The 15,059-nt window shown below is 48.1% G+C and overlaps 1 protein-coding gene across 3 annotated transcripts in view; it reads right to left on the bottom strand.

Moving 5' to 3' along the window:
- The window catches only part of DAAM1 (dishevelled associated activator of morphogenesis 1), a 91,240-nt gene that overhangs the window by 38,251 nt on the left and 37,930 nt on the right, over window positions 1-15,059 (bottom strand). For all 3 annotated transcript variants that reach the window (XM_041398441.1, XM_041398462.1, XM_041398452.1), the window contains exon 4: window positions 1,831-1,920. In XM_041398441.1, the coding sequence (XP_041254375.1) occupies window positions 1,831-1,920 (90 nt within the window). The remainder of the gene's footprint in view (window positions 1-1,830; window positions 1,921-15,059) is intronic.

A 15,059-nucleotide genomic window follows, 5' to 3' on the forward strand; every position in this document is an offset into this window, starting at 1 on the left:
CTCGAGCAACAACTTGCTGTTAAACACAGGCTTTGGGCACACCCTGCACTTCCCAAATCACTGCCACTCCAGGGAGGTAAGACCACTGTCCTACCCCCAGCTCTGCTGCCCTGCCCAAAAAGCAGACACTGCTCTCAGCTGGAGAAGTCCAGCCCCTCTCCTCAATGCCAGCCTACCATGTAGGTGATCTGGCCTCATAAATACACAGGAGCACAAGTAAGATTTACCCTGAGCTGCCAGAATATCCACCAGTGATTCGGCTGCTCACCAGACATCACCACACAGGGCAGGACAGCCTAGAGCCTGCTGTGCACAGACATGCTCTCCAGCCCATGTAACTCCTGATCTCCTCCAAGGCTGGAGCCTTCATTGATATGGTCTCACTCATTTTTAATTAAAAAGCAGGAGAAAAGCATTTGTCTCCACCAGCACATCTCCATCAGAGCAAGCAGTGGCACATGTGCTCTGCAGCTCACTGTGATGGCATCACAAGTAGGGAAGGAGTGGCTGGGAACAGCCAGAGGAATGAGGACCAGAGTCCAGCAGCCAGGATCCAGCCTCAGATGGATGCCTGCTCCCAGAACCTCAGAGGATGCCACAGACACCACTTCTGTGGCTCCTTCCTCCAGTGAGCAAGGAGTTTCACAGCACAGCCTGTAAATACCCATGAGAGCAAGGAGATCCTGGAAAGGGAAAGAGCCACCATCAGCTCCATCTAAACCCTTCCTCAGGAGATTAGATAGCACATAATCTGCACTCACAATAATAATTACATGGCTTTGCTTGATTTAACTCTCCCATTATCCAGACACACCAGGGCCAGGCTCTGCTTATCCACCAGGGAGTGACAAGCAGCATCCCCTGCCCATTCTCCTGTTGATCCTGACCAGTGCCTGCAATTTGTTCACATCCCTTCTCCCCTCCCATTTAAACCTCGGGCATGGCAGGCCTCTGTTTAACAATAATACAGGGATTTCAGGGGTATTTATGAGAGGCTTAAAACTTAATCCTACATGAGCAAGGTAAGCCTGCTCTTGGCCTAAAATGCAGATGGAAAATCTGGTGCCATTGCTACAGCAGGAGAAAAGAGACATTTACAGCAGTGAGCACCCTTTGAGTGGGGCAGTGACTGCCAGCACTGCCCAGCCACTCCCTGCAGCCAGGTGAGGGGCACAGTGGCAAATTAGGGAATGGAATCACAGAACCCTAGAATGGTTTGGGTTGGCAGGAACCTTAAAGATCAGCTAGTTCCAATGCCCCTGCCGTCAGCAGGGGCACCTGCCACCAGACCAGGTTGCTCCAAACCCCACGCAACCTGGCCTGAAAAAATTCCAGGGACGGGGCATCCACAATTTCCCTGAGCAACCTGCACCAGTGTTTCAACACCCTCACTATAAAAACCTTTTTCCCTTAATCTAACCGAAATAAACTTCCAGTTTGCAATCATTACCCCTTGTCCTACTGCAACAGCCCCTATTATGAGGTTTGTCCTCATCTGTTTTATGAGTCCCCTTTAGGTACTGGGAGGGGCTCTAGGACATGGTGAGCAGCCCCTCACCCCTGCAAGGCCAGCCTCAGTGCCCACAGAGTTCCATGTGCTGGAAGGGATGAGCATGGAGGTGGGGACACTCACGTGGGTTGTGGGGACACTCTCTCCAGCCTGAATGGGCTGGGAACCAAACACCTTGTTTTCCCAGGTCACTCCAGGAACAGACCCATTTCTCTGACACCCCAAATACCACCTGCCATCCCAAGAGCTGTGTCATTCCCCCCAACTCCTCCCCATCCTGCATGAGAGGGAAGAGGCTCAGCACCCAACAAGTCTCTTACTTTCTTCTTGCTGCAGTAGATCTGCCACTTCTTCTCTGCTGGCAGTGCAAACATGGCCTCTCTGTGCTTGTCTGTGAGGTCAAGCTCATCCTGGAAAGGAGAAAAGAAACACAAAACATGCACCATGAGTACACAAACAGGTGATGGCACAGACACAGCCCCCCAGACAAGCAGTGTAAATCAATGTGGGGTCACACCACGGCACAGCAGTGACCCCACAGCATCACCTCGTGACTCTCAATTTGTCAGGGCAATGACGCAAATTCTCATCCTGCTCTTGCTGACCTCTCCTGACTCTGGGCTGCAAACTCTTCCCTGCCTTGTCCCTCCCAGACGTCTCCTTCACTGCTTTTAAAGGCTGTAAGTGTTTTGGAAAGGACACCCATGAAGCCATCACGGCTGCCCACAAGACTCACACTGACAGCTTCAGGTGAGCAATCTCATCTAAGACACACACAGCAAAGAAAAATCCAAACAGGACCTTTCTTTTTTATCATCACTACTTCACTGGAGCACCTCACTCCGAGTGGTCCAGCCCATTTCCATTGCTGACACCCTCATATCATCAAAAACTATAGTGTTTGGCTTTTGCTTTGTTTTCCTACAGCTAAAAATAGAAACCTCTTTTCCTAATACCTACAGTTCATAAAGAGGTACACCCTCTCCATCAAAAGTGGATCACGTACTGCCTGGCAGAGATAAAGCTGTTTACTGACTGAAGCCTTTATTGGTTTATCTGATGTTTTAAAGTACACATCCATTTTCAGCTTGGAAGCTCGGTTAGCAGCGTGCCCTCCGCCGGGATGCCCGAGTATTATCAAAGCCTCATCGCTTCCTGGTGCTAGATGTAGGTCAAAGCTTTTATGAGGGAACTAAATAAAACATTCAGGCAGGGCTGGGAGGCTTGTTGCTAAAGCCAACATCGATCTTAGAACCATGGGTGCCTCTTAAAATCACCACCTGGTGATAATCCTCGTGCTAGAGGGGTTTGAGGGCAGCAGTGAGAGGCTGCAGAAGGTCACAGGAAAGCCCTGCCATGGCTTCAAGCCAACTCATCCCACCCAGACTGTGGATTTAAGTAAGAGGATCCCCGTTAAAAATTACACATTTAATTCCAGCAACCAAAAAACCCCATATGGAGAACTGTTAAAGCTTCCCTGCCTGAACAATAACACTTATCAACTACAACTGGCAGCTTCTGTACCACAATCAAAGCCCCATTTGGGGAAGGCTGAGCAAGATGCCTCTGGCAAAAGATGGTCTCCTGCATCAGCAAGGCCACAGACCACCAAGAAATTCAGCTGATATAATTCAAGCTCATACTGCACCCAGTAGCCAAGGAAGGGAGCTTTCAGCTACCTTGTAAGCTAAACCTAGGGGCCCTCCAGCACAACAACCAGTGACAGAGGGCTGCTAGCAGTCCCAGACACCTCAGAAAGGCTTATCTGTGCACTGCAGGTATTGATTTCTCTTCTTGTCAAAACCTCAAAAGAAAGGCGTTGCAGAGTTTTTTCTAGTACGCATTCATTGAGGAGGCTTTTCCTCTTCCCTGACTTTTTTACCCCAAATGTTCAAACCACCATGCTGCACAGAGCTGATGCTGGTGCAGTTCTGGAAGCAGACTTGGACACCTTTACAACAGAAAAACCCATGCTGCCACAACAGAAACTGGGGAAAAAGAGAGGACTGAGAAAACCTGAGCCCTGTGCAAGCCACATCTCATCCTTCTGCACCCAGGGAGGAGAACCTGGGCTAGGGACTACTCCAACAAGTGCCAAGCTCAAACATTCCCATGTCCTTACAGTTTGGGAGGTCAGAGATTCCTATCAAGCAATCAACATCCACCCCAGCCTTGGGCAAGCCTTGTCACCCTTCCATGACTCTAAATCAAAACTGCACTTCCCCGTTGTCTCCTCAGGCTATGAGCCAGTCAAACATCCAAGCTCTGCTTCAGCCTCAGTTAACAGAAATCACAGAATGGTGTGGGTTGGGACAGACCTTAAATATTCCAACATTCTCCACCTTTTAAACCAGGTTGCTCAGGGTCCCATACAACCTGGCCTTGAACATTTTTTTGAAAGTCTAAAGGTGACCAACAGGATGACACTGACACAGGGACCCAGCTGAAATGCAGCTAATTGGAAAAGAAAATCTGGGAGTGTGGGGGAGGAGAAAGGTCTCTTGATGAATATTTACCTCTGTGGTGAGGGTTTGAGAGAGCACAGGAAACTGCTTCCACTGTGACCCCTTTCTGGCCATGTGAATCTGATAATCAGGCCTGAAAGCACCAGCCACGTACATCTGCACTTAGGTCCGTAGAAAAATATTTACTGAAACTTTCAAAATGCCCATACCCTAAAAAGACAACTTGTGCAAATGTGAAGATTTATTAACAAGAAAAGAAAAAACCTAAACCAAGCTGAAACCTAAGCAGGAGCAAGAAAGGACAAAACAGAAGAACATATTAGGTAGGTGCTGGCACATGACAATGTGCAAACACATCCAAAAAAGGTGCAGAAACGCTTGTAAGTCTCACACAGCACATTTCATCGTGCCTCAGCTCTAACACGTTCACTCATCACAGCCCTGCATCACTCAACAACACCTACCTAATGATATCTTGCAGGATGCTTGGGAGAGGTGTTTAAATAAATACTATGTGGCACCCAGTGAATATGAAAATCCTCATAATCAAAGAGTGACTAACGACTGCTGTTCGGAGCCGTAACAGTGACTCAGCTGTGAAGAGTCAGGTCTTTGCTGCTTTAAACGTGTATGGGGATTCCTGCAGCCACCTCCAGCCCTTTGCTTAGGCTCACTGATGTGCATTTCAGTGCAGGCTGCTCAGAAACTGCCCTTTCCAGCTCCAAAAGATCAAGAAAAGACAGGAAAAACACCTGTTTTCTGGGGGCTCATAGCCCACTGTAGAAATGCAGCTCCCACAAAGCCTTTAACAATCGACTGGAGTCCCACAGCAGCAGAGAAGCCATGCAGAAACTCACACCCATATGGGCCTTCAATTAGTAATCACGAGCTTGATAATTAGGTGATTCTAACTGGAAATTCATTTTATGGGTCATTTGCAATCCACACATTCCCACCACAGAGCGTGATGCTGGCAGCTGTTGAAGAGTGAGAAGACAACCAGTGGGTCGGTGTCCATCACCCTCACAGCCCTCACCCCTCACAGCTCTGCCCCTTCCACCTGGCTGCCTCCCATGTCAGGATCTGCCAACTTCACTATTTTTAATACTTTTTTGGAATCAGGTCAGTGGCATAAAAAATAACAGCCTCGTTTTACCACCAAAGGAAGTCTCTGCCCAGAGTGTTTTTACTGGAAAGAGATATGCTACTCTTAAATATTTATTCTGTACAGCTAAACTATTCACCTTTACATCAGGAAGCAGGCTTCCACATTAAATCTTCATTTGAATATGGTTTTAAAAAAACCTCATAGGGAAGCTTTGATTCTCAGTGTGTATTTTGCTATTTCCAGGAGGTACAACACTTCCATGCTGTGTGCTCTGCTGACAGCTCTGCAATCCAGCCAAGCAAACCTCAGGCTCTCTCTCTGAGCACAGCAAGAGCTCCAGTGAAGGTGAGATCTCACAGCATTCTCCTAAAGTTACCTAGGAAACGTGTGGCTCAGCTCAGCACAACCCTGTGAGCCAAACAAGCGGTCCATGCTCTCCCTTGGAGGACACACAGCAGCACTCAGGGACAGACATTCCCATGGCCTGCACCTCCCCAAGCTGGCAGCTCGATGGTGTGAGGAGCCCTGTGGTCAATCAACCCCCTGGGCCATGTACAGATGGCTTTTTGAGTATCTCCAAGGAGGAAGATGCCACCACCTCTCTGGTTGGTAGCCACTGCCATCTCCTACCACCTCCCAAAGGCAAAGCCAGATCAAGCCAAAAAAACACTGGAAAAAATGTTCAACCCTCCCAGCAGGAAAAGCATCAAGTCCAGCCTCAGACTCACAGCACAGACAAACTCCTGTCCCTGCCACTTCACTCATGCCATGTTTTAATGAGCATCTTCCACAGACTGAGAGCCACAGGCATTAGTGGGGGCAACAGGAGGGAGACAGCAGGATGCTGCAAATCTCCTGACTTCAGGAATCACCTCCAGGATGGGCTCCTGGAGCTGGGTGAGCCCAAATGCTGCCCACCCATGTCCATAAGACCACAGTGTGACCAGCATGGGTTCTTCCCCTACATCCCACAGGTCCTTTATGCCATCAAACATTCTGCACGAAGCATCTGGGGAGTAGAGATTAAATAAGGAACAACTTCCTACAACTTCCTATAGAGGGGTCTCGTGACCAGCATGGGTTCTTCCCCTATATCCCACAGGTCCTTCATGCCATCAAACATTCTGCATGAAGCATCTGGGGAGTAGAGATTAAAAGAGATTAAATAAGGAACAACTTCCTATAGAGGGGTCTGCAACTCCAAAACATCCTTAGAGGATGTAAGAAAAGAAGATGAAAAACCTTTAAATCCAATATACCTTTCTGGTTGATAACTTGTGTAAGTTTAGTACATGGAGGAGACTTGGGATCACCCACTGCCACAACTGATATAAGGATTATTTTAAATTTCCTGGTTTGTGCTGGGTTTGTAGAAACATACATATATATGTTTATAGAGGGACAGAAAAGCTTGTTTTGGGCAGGACCATAAAGATCAGCTAGTTTCAATGCATTCCCTGTGAGCAGGGATGCCATCCACTAGACCAAGCTGCTCCAAGTCACATCTCACCTGGCTTTAAAACTTCCAGGGATGAGGCATCCACAACTTCTCTCTCTGGATTTACTTATACATACAGGTGTGCATAAATAACTAAATAAATATATACCCACACATATACAGAAAGATGTCACTGGATCAATAAATGACCAACATAATAAACAGTAAGTGAATTTACTCCTGGTGGATGGATGAACAGAGTTTAGAAACTTCTGTAAGCGAGGTTATAGCATGTAAAGATGAGATCTCTTGGATCATCAAATGAAGCATGAGAGAGATTCAAGAATGTTCAAAAAATATGGAAAAAAATAGAAGGAAAAAACAAAGTGTGAACTTTTTGGCAATGTTTGGCATTAGGGGTCCAGCATGGGAATTAAAAAGTCAATAAATAATGGCCTGTTGAAGCCTGCACTGCCTTCCTTTCTCAGGGGTCATATTGCTTTTTCACTCTCTTCCAGGCATTCTTCTCCAAGTTCATCAATTTGATTTATCCCAGAACGCTCTGGTGTCAGGGGAAATGGCAATCAGCATTTTTCCCCCCATTCCTCATCTCCTGTTTTTCCGCTGCCCGTGCGGCCGGAGCAGCAGCTGCTGCTTCCAGTGCTGGCCCTGCTGCCTTCAGCAAACCCCTGCCCCAGAACACATCCTACTCAGCTCCTTATTCTCCTTTTAAGCTGTTTTCTTGGAAAGAAAAAAGACATATTAATCCTTATTAACCAGTGGCTGTTACAAACAACCCCCTGTCTCCACACCCACCCTGCGCCGCAGGAGGAGCTCCTCCAGCTGCAGCTTTATTTAGGCAACTACAATTCTCAGTGTATGCAGATTTATCACAGGATTTTTTTTTTTAAAGTCTTTTGGTTTTATTATCACTAATAAAAATGTCTCCTCCTCAGCACACTTCTTTTCAGCTACAGTACCCTGAGAGCTTAGAAACAACTCCTCAGACAAGCCAACCAACCCCTGCTAATATTATCACTGTGTATTTTTAATTTCTCCATGACAACTAGCAGCTGCAATTACAGCACATGAACAAAAATCAACTATTCATATTTTTAATGAATAAGCATAACAGATAAAAAATTATTATTCATTTTGCCTTTATGAATTTCCTGAATAAAGGAAATTGCTTACAGCCAAGCAAATGAGTAGCAGCAACAATGAAAAACAGAAGCACTTGGAAGTGCTCATGCCTAGTTAACCTCTTCTCACAATTAATTTTTCTTCCTAGTCTCAGAAAGACCCCAATCCACCCTGCTCAGTTCTTGACCTGAACACACTGGACAGACACAAATGAAATATATTCCTTCCTCCTCCTGCAGGAAAGATTATGGCCATCAATAGCTGATTTAGCCCTTCAATAACCTCCAGCTGCAGTTGATTCATGTCCTCATCAGTTCAGACACCTAACTGAGGCAGACAGCATGTAATGCTTTAATATTTTAATTCAATAATTATTTTAATAGGCTAAAGATTTCAAAGCTGCTCATATTTCAATATTGGTGTATTTTAAAAGAGATATTCACTAAATTTCTCCTTTTTTGTTATCATATATATATATATACATACACACTTCTTTTTAATGTTATTTATTTAGCTCAGCCTCCTGTGACCTTTTCAATGACCTCATCTGGAAAACCTTTCTCCCATTTTAATTAACCCAGGGTACTTTTCCAGCCTGAGTTATTGATCTGCACAGTTTCACCCTGCAGAGCACTCTCAGATCCAGAAGCCCTGCAGGTGCATCACCCGTGTGCTTTTTCCAAGCAATTGTACATACACCCTGAAAAAAACAACAAAAATATGTCTCAGCCTATTATCTACTACTGTGACAGCTCAAATGGATCCAATCCAATCAACCAGAGCTGGGGATGGCTGTCCTTTGGTGGGTGCACCTCTTGCCATAATAAAGCATAGAGCTGGCAAATAAGTAAGGTTTCAGATGTGGACCTCTCAGCTCTTTACAGAACTCAAGCAGCACCTCCCTTTTCAGTCAGATTTTACACTGCTGCTGCTCCTGGCATCCCAGGGAGCTGCTCAAGCTGGAAATCAAGCCAACAGGCCAAGAGTGGCTCCAGATGTCCCCTGCCTGACAGGGATGCTCAGGTAGGAACACTGTGGATGGTTGGTCTGGGGCTAAGCCGTGCCAAGGTTTCCCAGATAATGCTCTGGGAAGGGTTTCAAAAGGGGCTGGATGGAATTAGAGACTACAAAGCCCCACATCAACTTGATCCTGGAAGTTTCCCAAGGGATACCTTGGGAACTAAAGAATGCAGCCACAGGAAGCAGAAGCCAGCTGTAGCATGATGCTGATGGAGCAACAGAGGATGGAAAAGGATGGGACAAGTCCTCATCCCTCACAGGCCTGGCTTTAGTCACACCTGAAATCCTAGCAGCCTTTTTAAGAACTTACTCAGGTGCAAAGCAGAGTCACCCTAAGAGAAGGATACTTCTGACCAAGGCTGGAAGAGACTTGGAACAGCCTGGTGTGGTGGAAGGTGTCCCTGTCCATGGCAGGGGGCTGGAATGAGATGATCTTTTAGGTCCCTTCCAACCCAAACCATTCTGTGACTTCTACGATTTCAGGGTTGCACACCCAGCAGATGTCACCTGTAAGCAGGCACAGACTGGCTTACAGATGTTGGGTGTGGTGGGGAAAGGGAAGCTGATCCCTGTAAATAATGGTATTGATTTGGACACTGGAGTTCATGGGAATTGGGATCGCTGGGCACTCAGGCAGGATCCTCCCTGCAGGGCTGCAAAAGCCTCAGCTGCCAAAAGCTGACCTTGGTGATGTTCCCACGCTGAGGAACACCCAGACTCTGCCAACAACAGATACTACAGCAGCACGGACAGCTTCCACTTGTATCTGCAAATGGATACACGGCAGGCACAGGCTATTCCCAGCAGGAATGCTTCCAGCTGAGCATGGTGATAGAGCACAACTCATCTGCTGTCCATCCTGCTTGTAAGTCCATCAACACCACCCAACCACTGAGCAGTGAGGAAGAAGACTGCTGCTGGAGCAGATTGCCTGTCCAAAGAGGCTGGTACCCTCCATGGTGATCTGTGCCAGAAATACTCGCAGCAAGTGCAAGCCAAAAACCTAAATGCCTCAATTAAGGTCACTGATGCATTACCAAACGAGCTGCCAGGCATCTCCCAGGGATGTGGCCTCCGCTTTTACGAAGTGCAAAGTGGAAAGCATTCCCACTAGCATTTCTATAGGTAGACTATATTATTTTTCCACATCACTTGGACTTCTGGAAACAAAGGGGTTCCTTATGTGCTCACTGCCTTCAGCTGACATTCACATTGTGCTGTAACATAGCTCTTTTGTAGAATCTGGGGTTGGGAACAGCACTTTTTTTGGGCAAGCTCCATGCTGGTTTGTAGCAGTAACAGATACTGCAATTACAGGGCTGTTTCTGCTGAAATACAGAGTTCCTTGGTGGATTGGTTCATTCAGGTTCAGGGAACACACGTAGGCAGAAAACCCTTATTTTCTAACCAAGTAGGTGTGTGACTTCTCTATCAGATGCTTGCCTACCAAAAGGTACATTTAGAGATTAGCTGGGAGGGTGTTAACAACACCAGGTGATGAAAACAAGCACCGTGAGTGCTGGGCTGGGATGGGAGCCTGACAGGTCCAGACTGCTCACATCAGAAAAACAAAAACTGGGCAGCCTGGTAAAGTGTCCATATGGCACACGGATCCCCGCAGAGTGAATTTAAAAGCAGATGTTACCTATCACTTGGTCTGCCTTCTTAAAAGTGATTCACAAGCCAAGGGAGCTTGGTTTTGGGAGACAGCAGTGGGATGGGGTCAGGAGCTCCATGCTCAGCATCTGGCTCTGGATGGACTCTGCAGAAAGGGGTGGCTTGCCCAGGACACAAGGGCTACTGCAACTGTAATTTTTTCTAGACACCAACCACATGCTTTTCTTTGCAGATATAGGGGAAATGGCTTTGGTCACCATTCAGTGGTTCTCAAAATCCTGAAGTCCTTAATGCTGGAAGGACCAGGCAGCAAAATACAACAGCTGACCTGAAAGCATGAAATGCAAAGCTTGGCTTTGCAGCTGATCCCTCAGCTGCTACTTAAAAGCCGTGTTGTTTTGCAAAGCCCAAAACCTCATACTTTTTCCTTATTGGATTAGAAACCGGGGGAAAAGCACATTGCTGAAGTTCCTGAGTACAATGGAGATTGCTAGCAATTGCTGAGTTCCCAACGCTGAGCTGTTATTGACACACAGCAGTGCTCACACTGACCACACCACCATTTCTCCTCACGTTTATATGCTCCCTGCTCAAGCATTATATAAAAGAGCCATCATCCCAGCATGCCAAGAGAAAGGGGAGGCACAGCTCCAAGGGACAGTTATGCATGGAGAATCCTGCCCCAGCACTGCACATCACGAGCCACAGACCTATCGACCACCACGAAGCATTTCTAAGGCAACAGATGTAATGTCTGTGCCAGGGGATGGTATCTCCTCACCATCTCCTGATAGCATCCAGAGAGCAGCTCGGATGAAATGCATTAGTTGCCCCAAGTACAGCAGAAACAAATGCTGTGATAAATCTTATAAGCTGCCAGAGACCTTTTTTTTGTTCCTCAGGCTCACAAGTTTCCACTACTTCATAAAGCAGCAGGGAGGGGATACAGCCACCTTCCATGTGAGGGGAAGGCATAAAGCCCAGGCAGCATCAGTGGGCAAAGGTCTGCACCCATCCTGAGTTTGGGGGGCTGGGCACACTGCACAGCCACAAGCTTCCTGGTGTCACCTCCCCAAATCCCAAAAAACTTGTCAAGTGCTGGAGTCTGGGCAGAGATACCCAGGGAAGGTACCTGCTCTGGTTTCACAGGCTAATAACAGGCTGCTGCACATCACAGGCAGGATGCAGGGCAGGATGGAGGTTGCTCTAATTTCTTCTGCATCACTAACTCAGAAGTGAAAAGGCTGTGAAGCCCCATTGGGAGCAGTAAATGGAATCTCCTCAAAACCTGGGCAAGACAAGCGTTGAGGAATGTCTGGGGCAGCATCTCCTCTGAACCCACCCCTCCACCAGCAGGGATACAGGCTGGGAGCAGGGTGTGGGATCAGGAGAGGCAGAATCTTGTGCTTCAGGGGCAAGCAAAGCCACACCAGACTCAGCAGCTCCTCTGAACATCTAAGCTATGTCAGTAGCCACCAGAGCATCACTCATTCTGCAGGGATGGAGATGCCACTGTGACGAGAGCCAGAGAGAGGTCCTAGGTCATGCTGGGGCTCCTCCCATCCCCTCCAAACCAAGCCATCCCAGCCCCCTGCCCAGTGCACACCACCACACACACAGTGTTTCATTACAAGCCTCAGAGTGACAAGGAGTGTTAAGCAGATATAAAGGACATCAGTCATTCACCCATCTGGTGGAAAGTCTAGTTGCTGGGTGGAAAATAGGGAGGATTGTTATGGCAAGATCTACCATATGGCACCATTATGTGGAGCTTTGCAAGTGCTTTCTCTGAGTGTGCAAGCAAGATTTCAGCCTTTGAAGAAATGCTGTATTGTTAGCCTGGATACGCAGGAGCCTCTTGAAAGAAGCTGCGGCAGATGGCACAGCTTTGTTCTCTTGGTTCGCAGGCAGGTCGTGCAACCCCAGATTTCCTCCTCTCTGGGGCACAGTGATCAGTGATCCTTCTGATGTGTCCTATGGGAGGCTCCTGAAAAATCCCTAAATCCAGTGGATGCTGCCTGGCAGGTGCCACACCTCTGCAGGAGCCTGAGCAAGCAAACACTGCCTACCCGAGCTGGCAGGACACAGCGGTGCTGATGCACGGAAAGCTGCACAAAATCATAAAGCATTGTCCCAGCCAGAGGAGCTGCAAATCAGTAAATCCTGCTGAAATCCTCTGCTTTTGTTTGTGCCTCTCTGCCAGCACCTGCTCCTCCCTGGGTGGCTGAGCCTGGCCGGAGCCCCGGCAGGACAGGGGACAAAGAAAAGCCTTTCAGACAGGGCCGGTGCCCGCTTGAGCGACATCCCAACAATGCTCCAACAAAACCCATTCACACCACGCTGGGGAGAGGCAGAGAAAGGGAAAAGGTTCCTCTGGGAGGAAGCAGTGATCAGTCATTGACCACAACAACAACATCTGCATCTGCCCTGATCCAGGAAAAAGGCCCTGCCTGCTGCATATGGCTGGCTGAGACAGGGAGCATCATCCCTGAAGTCTGGGATGAAGAGCAGGCATTTCTTATTGCTGAAATTTGTGCCCAGGTGACAAAAAAAAAATCCTATTTCCCTGTAGTTCCTAATGCAACTAAGTAAAAAACACTTGCACAGACACAGAATAAACCCTAACTATTTATCTGTTCTATTTACCTATCCCAATTAAAATCCCAAGTGTCCATCTAACACAAAACAGGCCAAAAAAACAGACACTGGGAGAGCAGCCCAAGCCTTTAACTGACCTTGGAGTCACAGCTGCTCCACATCCCTCTGCAGCTCAGGCCCTCATCCTCTGCTGCTGGCATGGGACAATCACCAGTTTCTAACACTATGGATGTTTCCTGCCTCAGATCAACAAGGCACACTTAAAAACACACAAAGCTCATGGAATATTTTGCAGGATGGCTCCAAAAAGAAAGGGACTTTGCCCTTCGATGTAAGCAGCAGGCGGGATCTGTGGAGCAGGGATCCCACTCTGCTGTTTGTCTGTGGGAGGATTGTCCATGCCTACTGCTGCAGTGTCCCCAAAGACACTCCCCATCCCAGGCCTGAAATCCTCCATCCCTCCCACTCTGATCCCTGATGCAAACAAGTGAAGTAAAAAAGTCAGGATAAAGCTGCAAGGGAAGAGCTGGCAAAGGACCAACTCCAGCTGGCAAAGCCTCCAGATCCCCTCCAACCCCTTTAACTTCCCTCAACCCAATGGGCTGAGACAGCCAAGGACTTTGGAGGGAGCCTCAGTCCCACAGAGCAGGCACAAGCCATCCCACCCAGGAGGGCCAAGCACGATGGCATGGGGCTCCTGCAGGCGTGAAGATCAGCCCAGCACCTCTGAGTGCTTTCTCTGTCTCCCTTCCAAATGTTACACAGTGGGTTTGTACAGGAACAGTGGGATACTTTCCAAACCATTTAACTAATGCTGAAATTTAACACCCGACACCAACAGGTTACAGAGAGCAAGAAGGAGCCCTTGTAAGGATCGAGGGGGGATTTGCAACTGCACTCCTCTGAATGGGGATCTGCCTTCTTGCCCCCACAGGGCAGAGCCTGGCTTCCCCCTCCCTCCCACCCAGTACTGGATCTGCCTGATGGGTTTTTTGGGGAGCCAGGGGGTTGCAGCTGCTTGTGCAGGAGCACGGTGGGCACCCGCTGTCCCCCTCCCTGCATGGCTTCAGTCCCCAGGGAGTTCCTGCTGCCAGCACGCCCTGGAGCAGCAGCTGCCTCTGGGCCTTTTTCTCACCCTTGGCTGGGGAAAAATAACTAAAAATCTCCACAGCATGGAGAAGGGCTGGGGAGCAGAAGGGCCACACCAGGGTGTGCCCCAGGCTGGACTGGCTCCTGCCTTGCTGCACACACAGAGGTTCCCTGGGACACTGCCACTGCATGAAGCATCTGGAGGAGTTTGGAAGAGATGTTTTGAAAATCCTGGGATGACATGAGGTGAGGCTCCAGCAAATGACCCTCCACAGATGCCTCCTTCAGCCCAACAAGGCTCTGGCTGGGGCATGGGAAAAGTGATCCATGGGAAAGAATTTCCACAGGAAAACTTGATTTGGCCAAGTTATCAGTAGAGAATAAATTGGGACAGAGACAGCCACTTCTCCTAAACAAACCCAACCTGAGCAGGAGAGTTCTGCTGCAGGGATACTTCATCCCCACTGTGCTGTGTGGGTGTCCTGGTCTGCTACACCCTTGGAGAAGGATGCCTTGGCAAAACCAGCTTTTATAATACAACCTGGAGCTTTCCTCTACCAAGAGGCCTGGCTCAACAGGTCCATGCTGCCTGGCATCTAATGGGATGTGCTGTACCTTGAGGTGTGACCAGTGTCACAATTCCCAGCTCCCTCTACACATCCAAGCTGTAGGAAAACCTCATTTCACTGCTGAATGAACTCAAAGTAGAACGCCATCCAAAATACCACACCAAAATGTTTTTGCTTAGAGGAAATTAAAGCTTTTTTTGGCTGTCAATTTTTTTCTTAATCCATGTTTTTCCAAGTTTTGGAATCAAGGGTTCCAAGAAACAATATCCTGACTTTCCAAACCTCAGTGCAGCCCAGACCTGACAATTTCTGTGAAGCTGAGTGCCCAGCAAGTAAAGTCACTTTGCACCTATAGGGAACATGCTGTTTTACCAGCTTGGACCCAACCCCCTGCTGTAAGAAATTAAGAGTTTCTAATGAGAGAGACCACCCAAAAATAGCAGGACTTCAGGGAGTAGCAGAGCTCAGGGTTCAGCAACAGCAGCCTCCCTTCACGCCAAAG

The sequence above is a fragment of the Onychostruthus taczanowskii genome, unplaced genomic scaffold (assembly GCF_017590055.1).
Source record: "Onychostruthus taczanowskii isolate IOZ18803 unplaced genomic scaffold, ASM1759005v1 scaffold1, whole genome shotgun sequence".
NCBI classification, from domain to species: Eukaryota; Metazoa; Chordata; class Aves; order Passeriformes; family Passeridae; genus Onychostruthus; species Onychostruthus taczanowskii.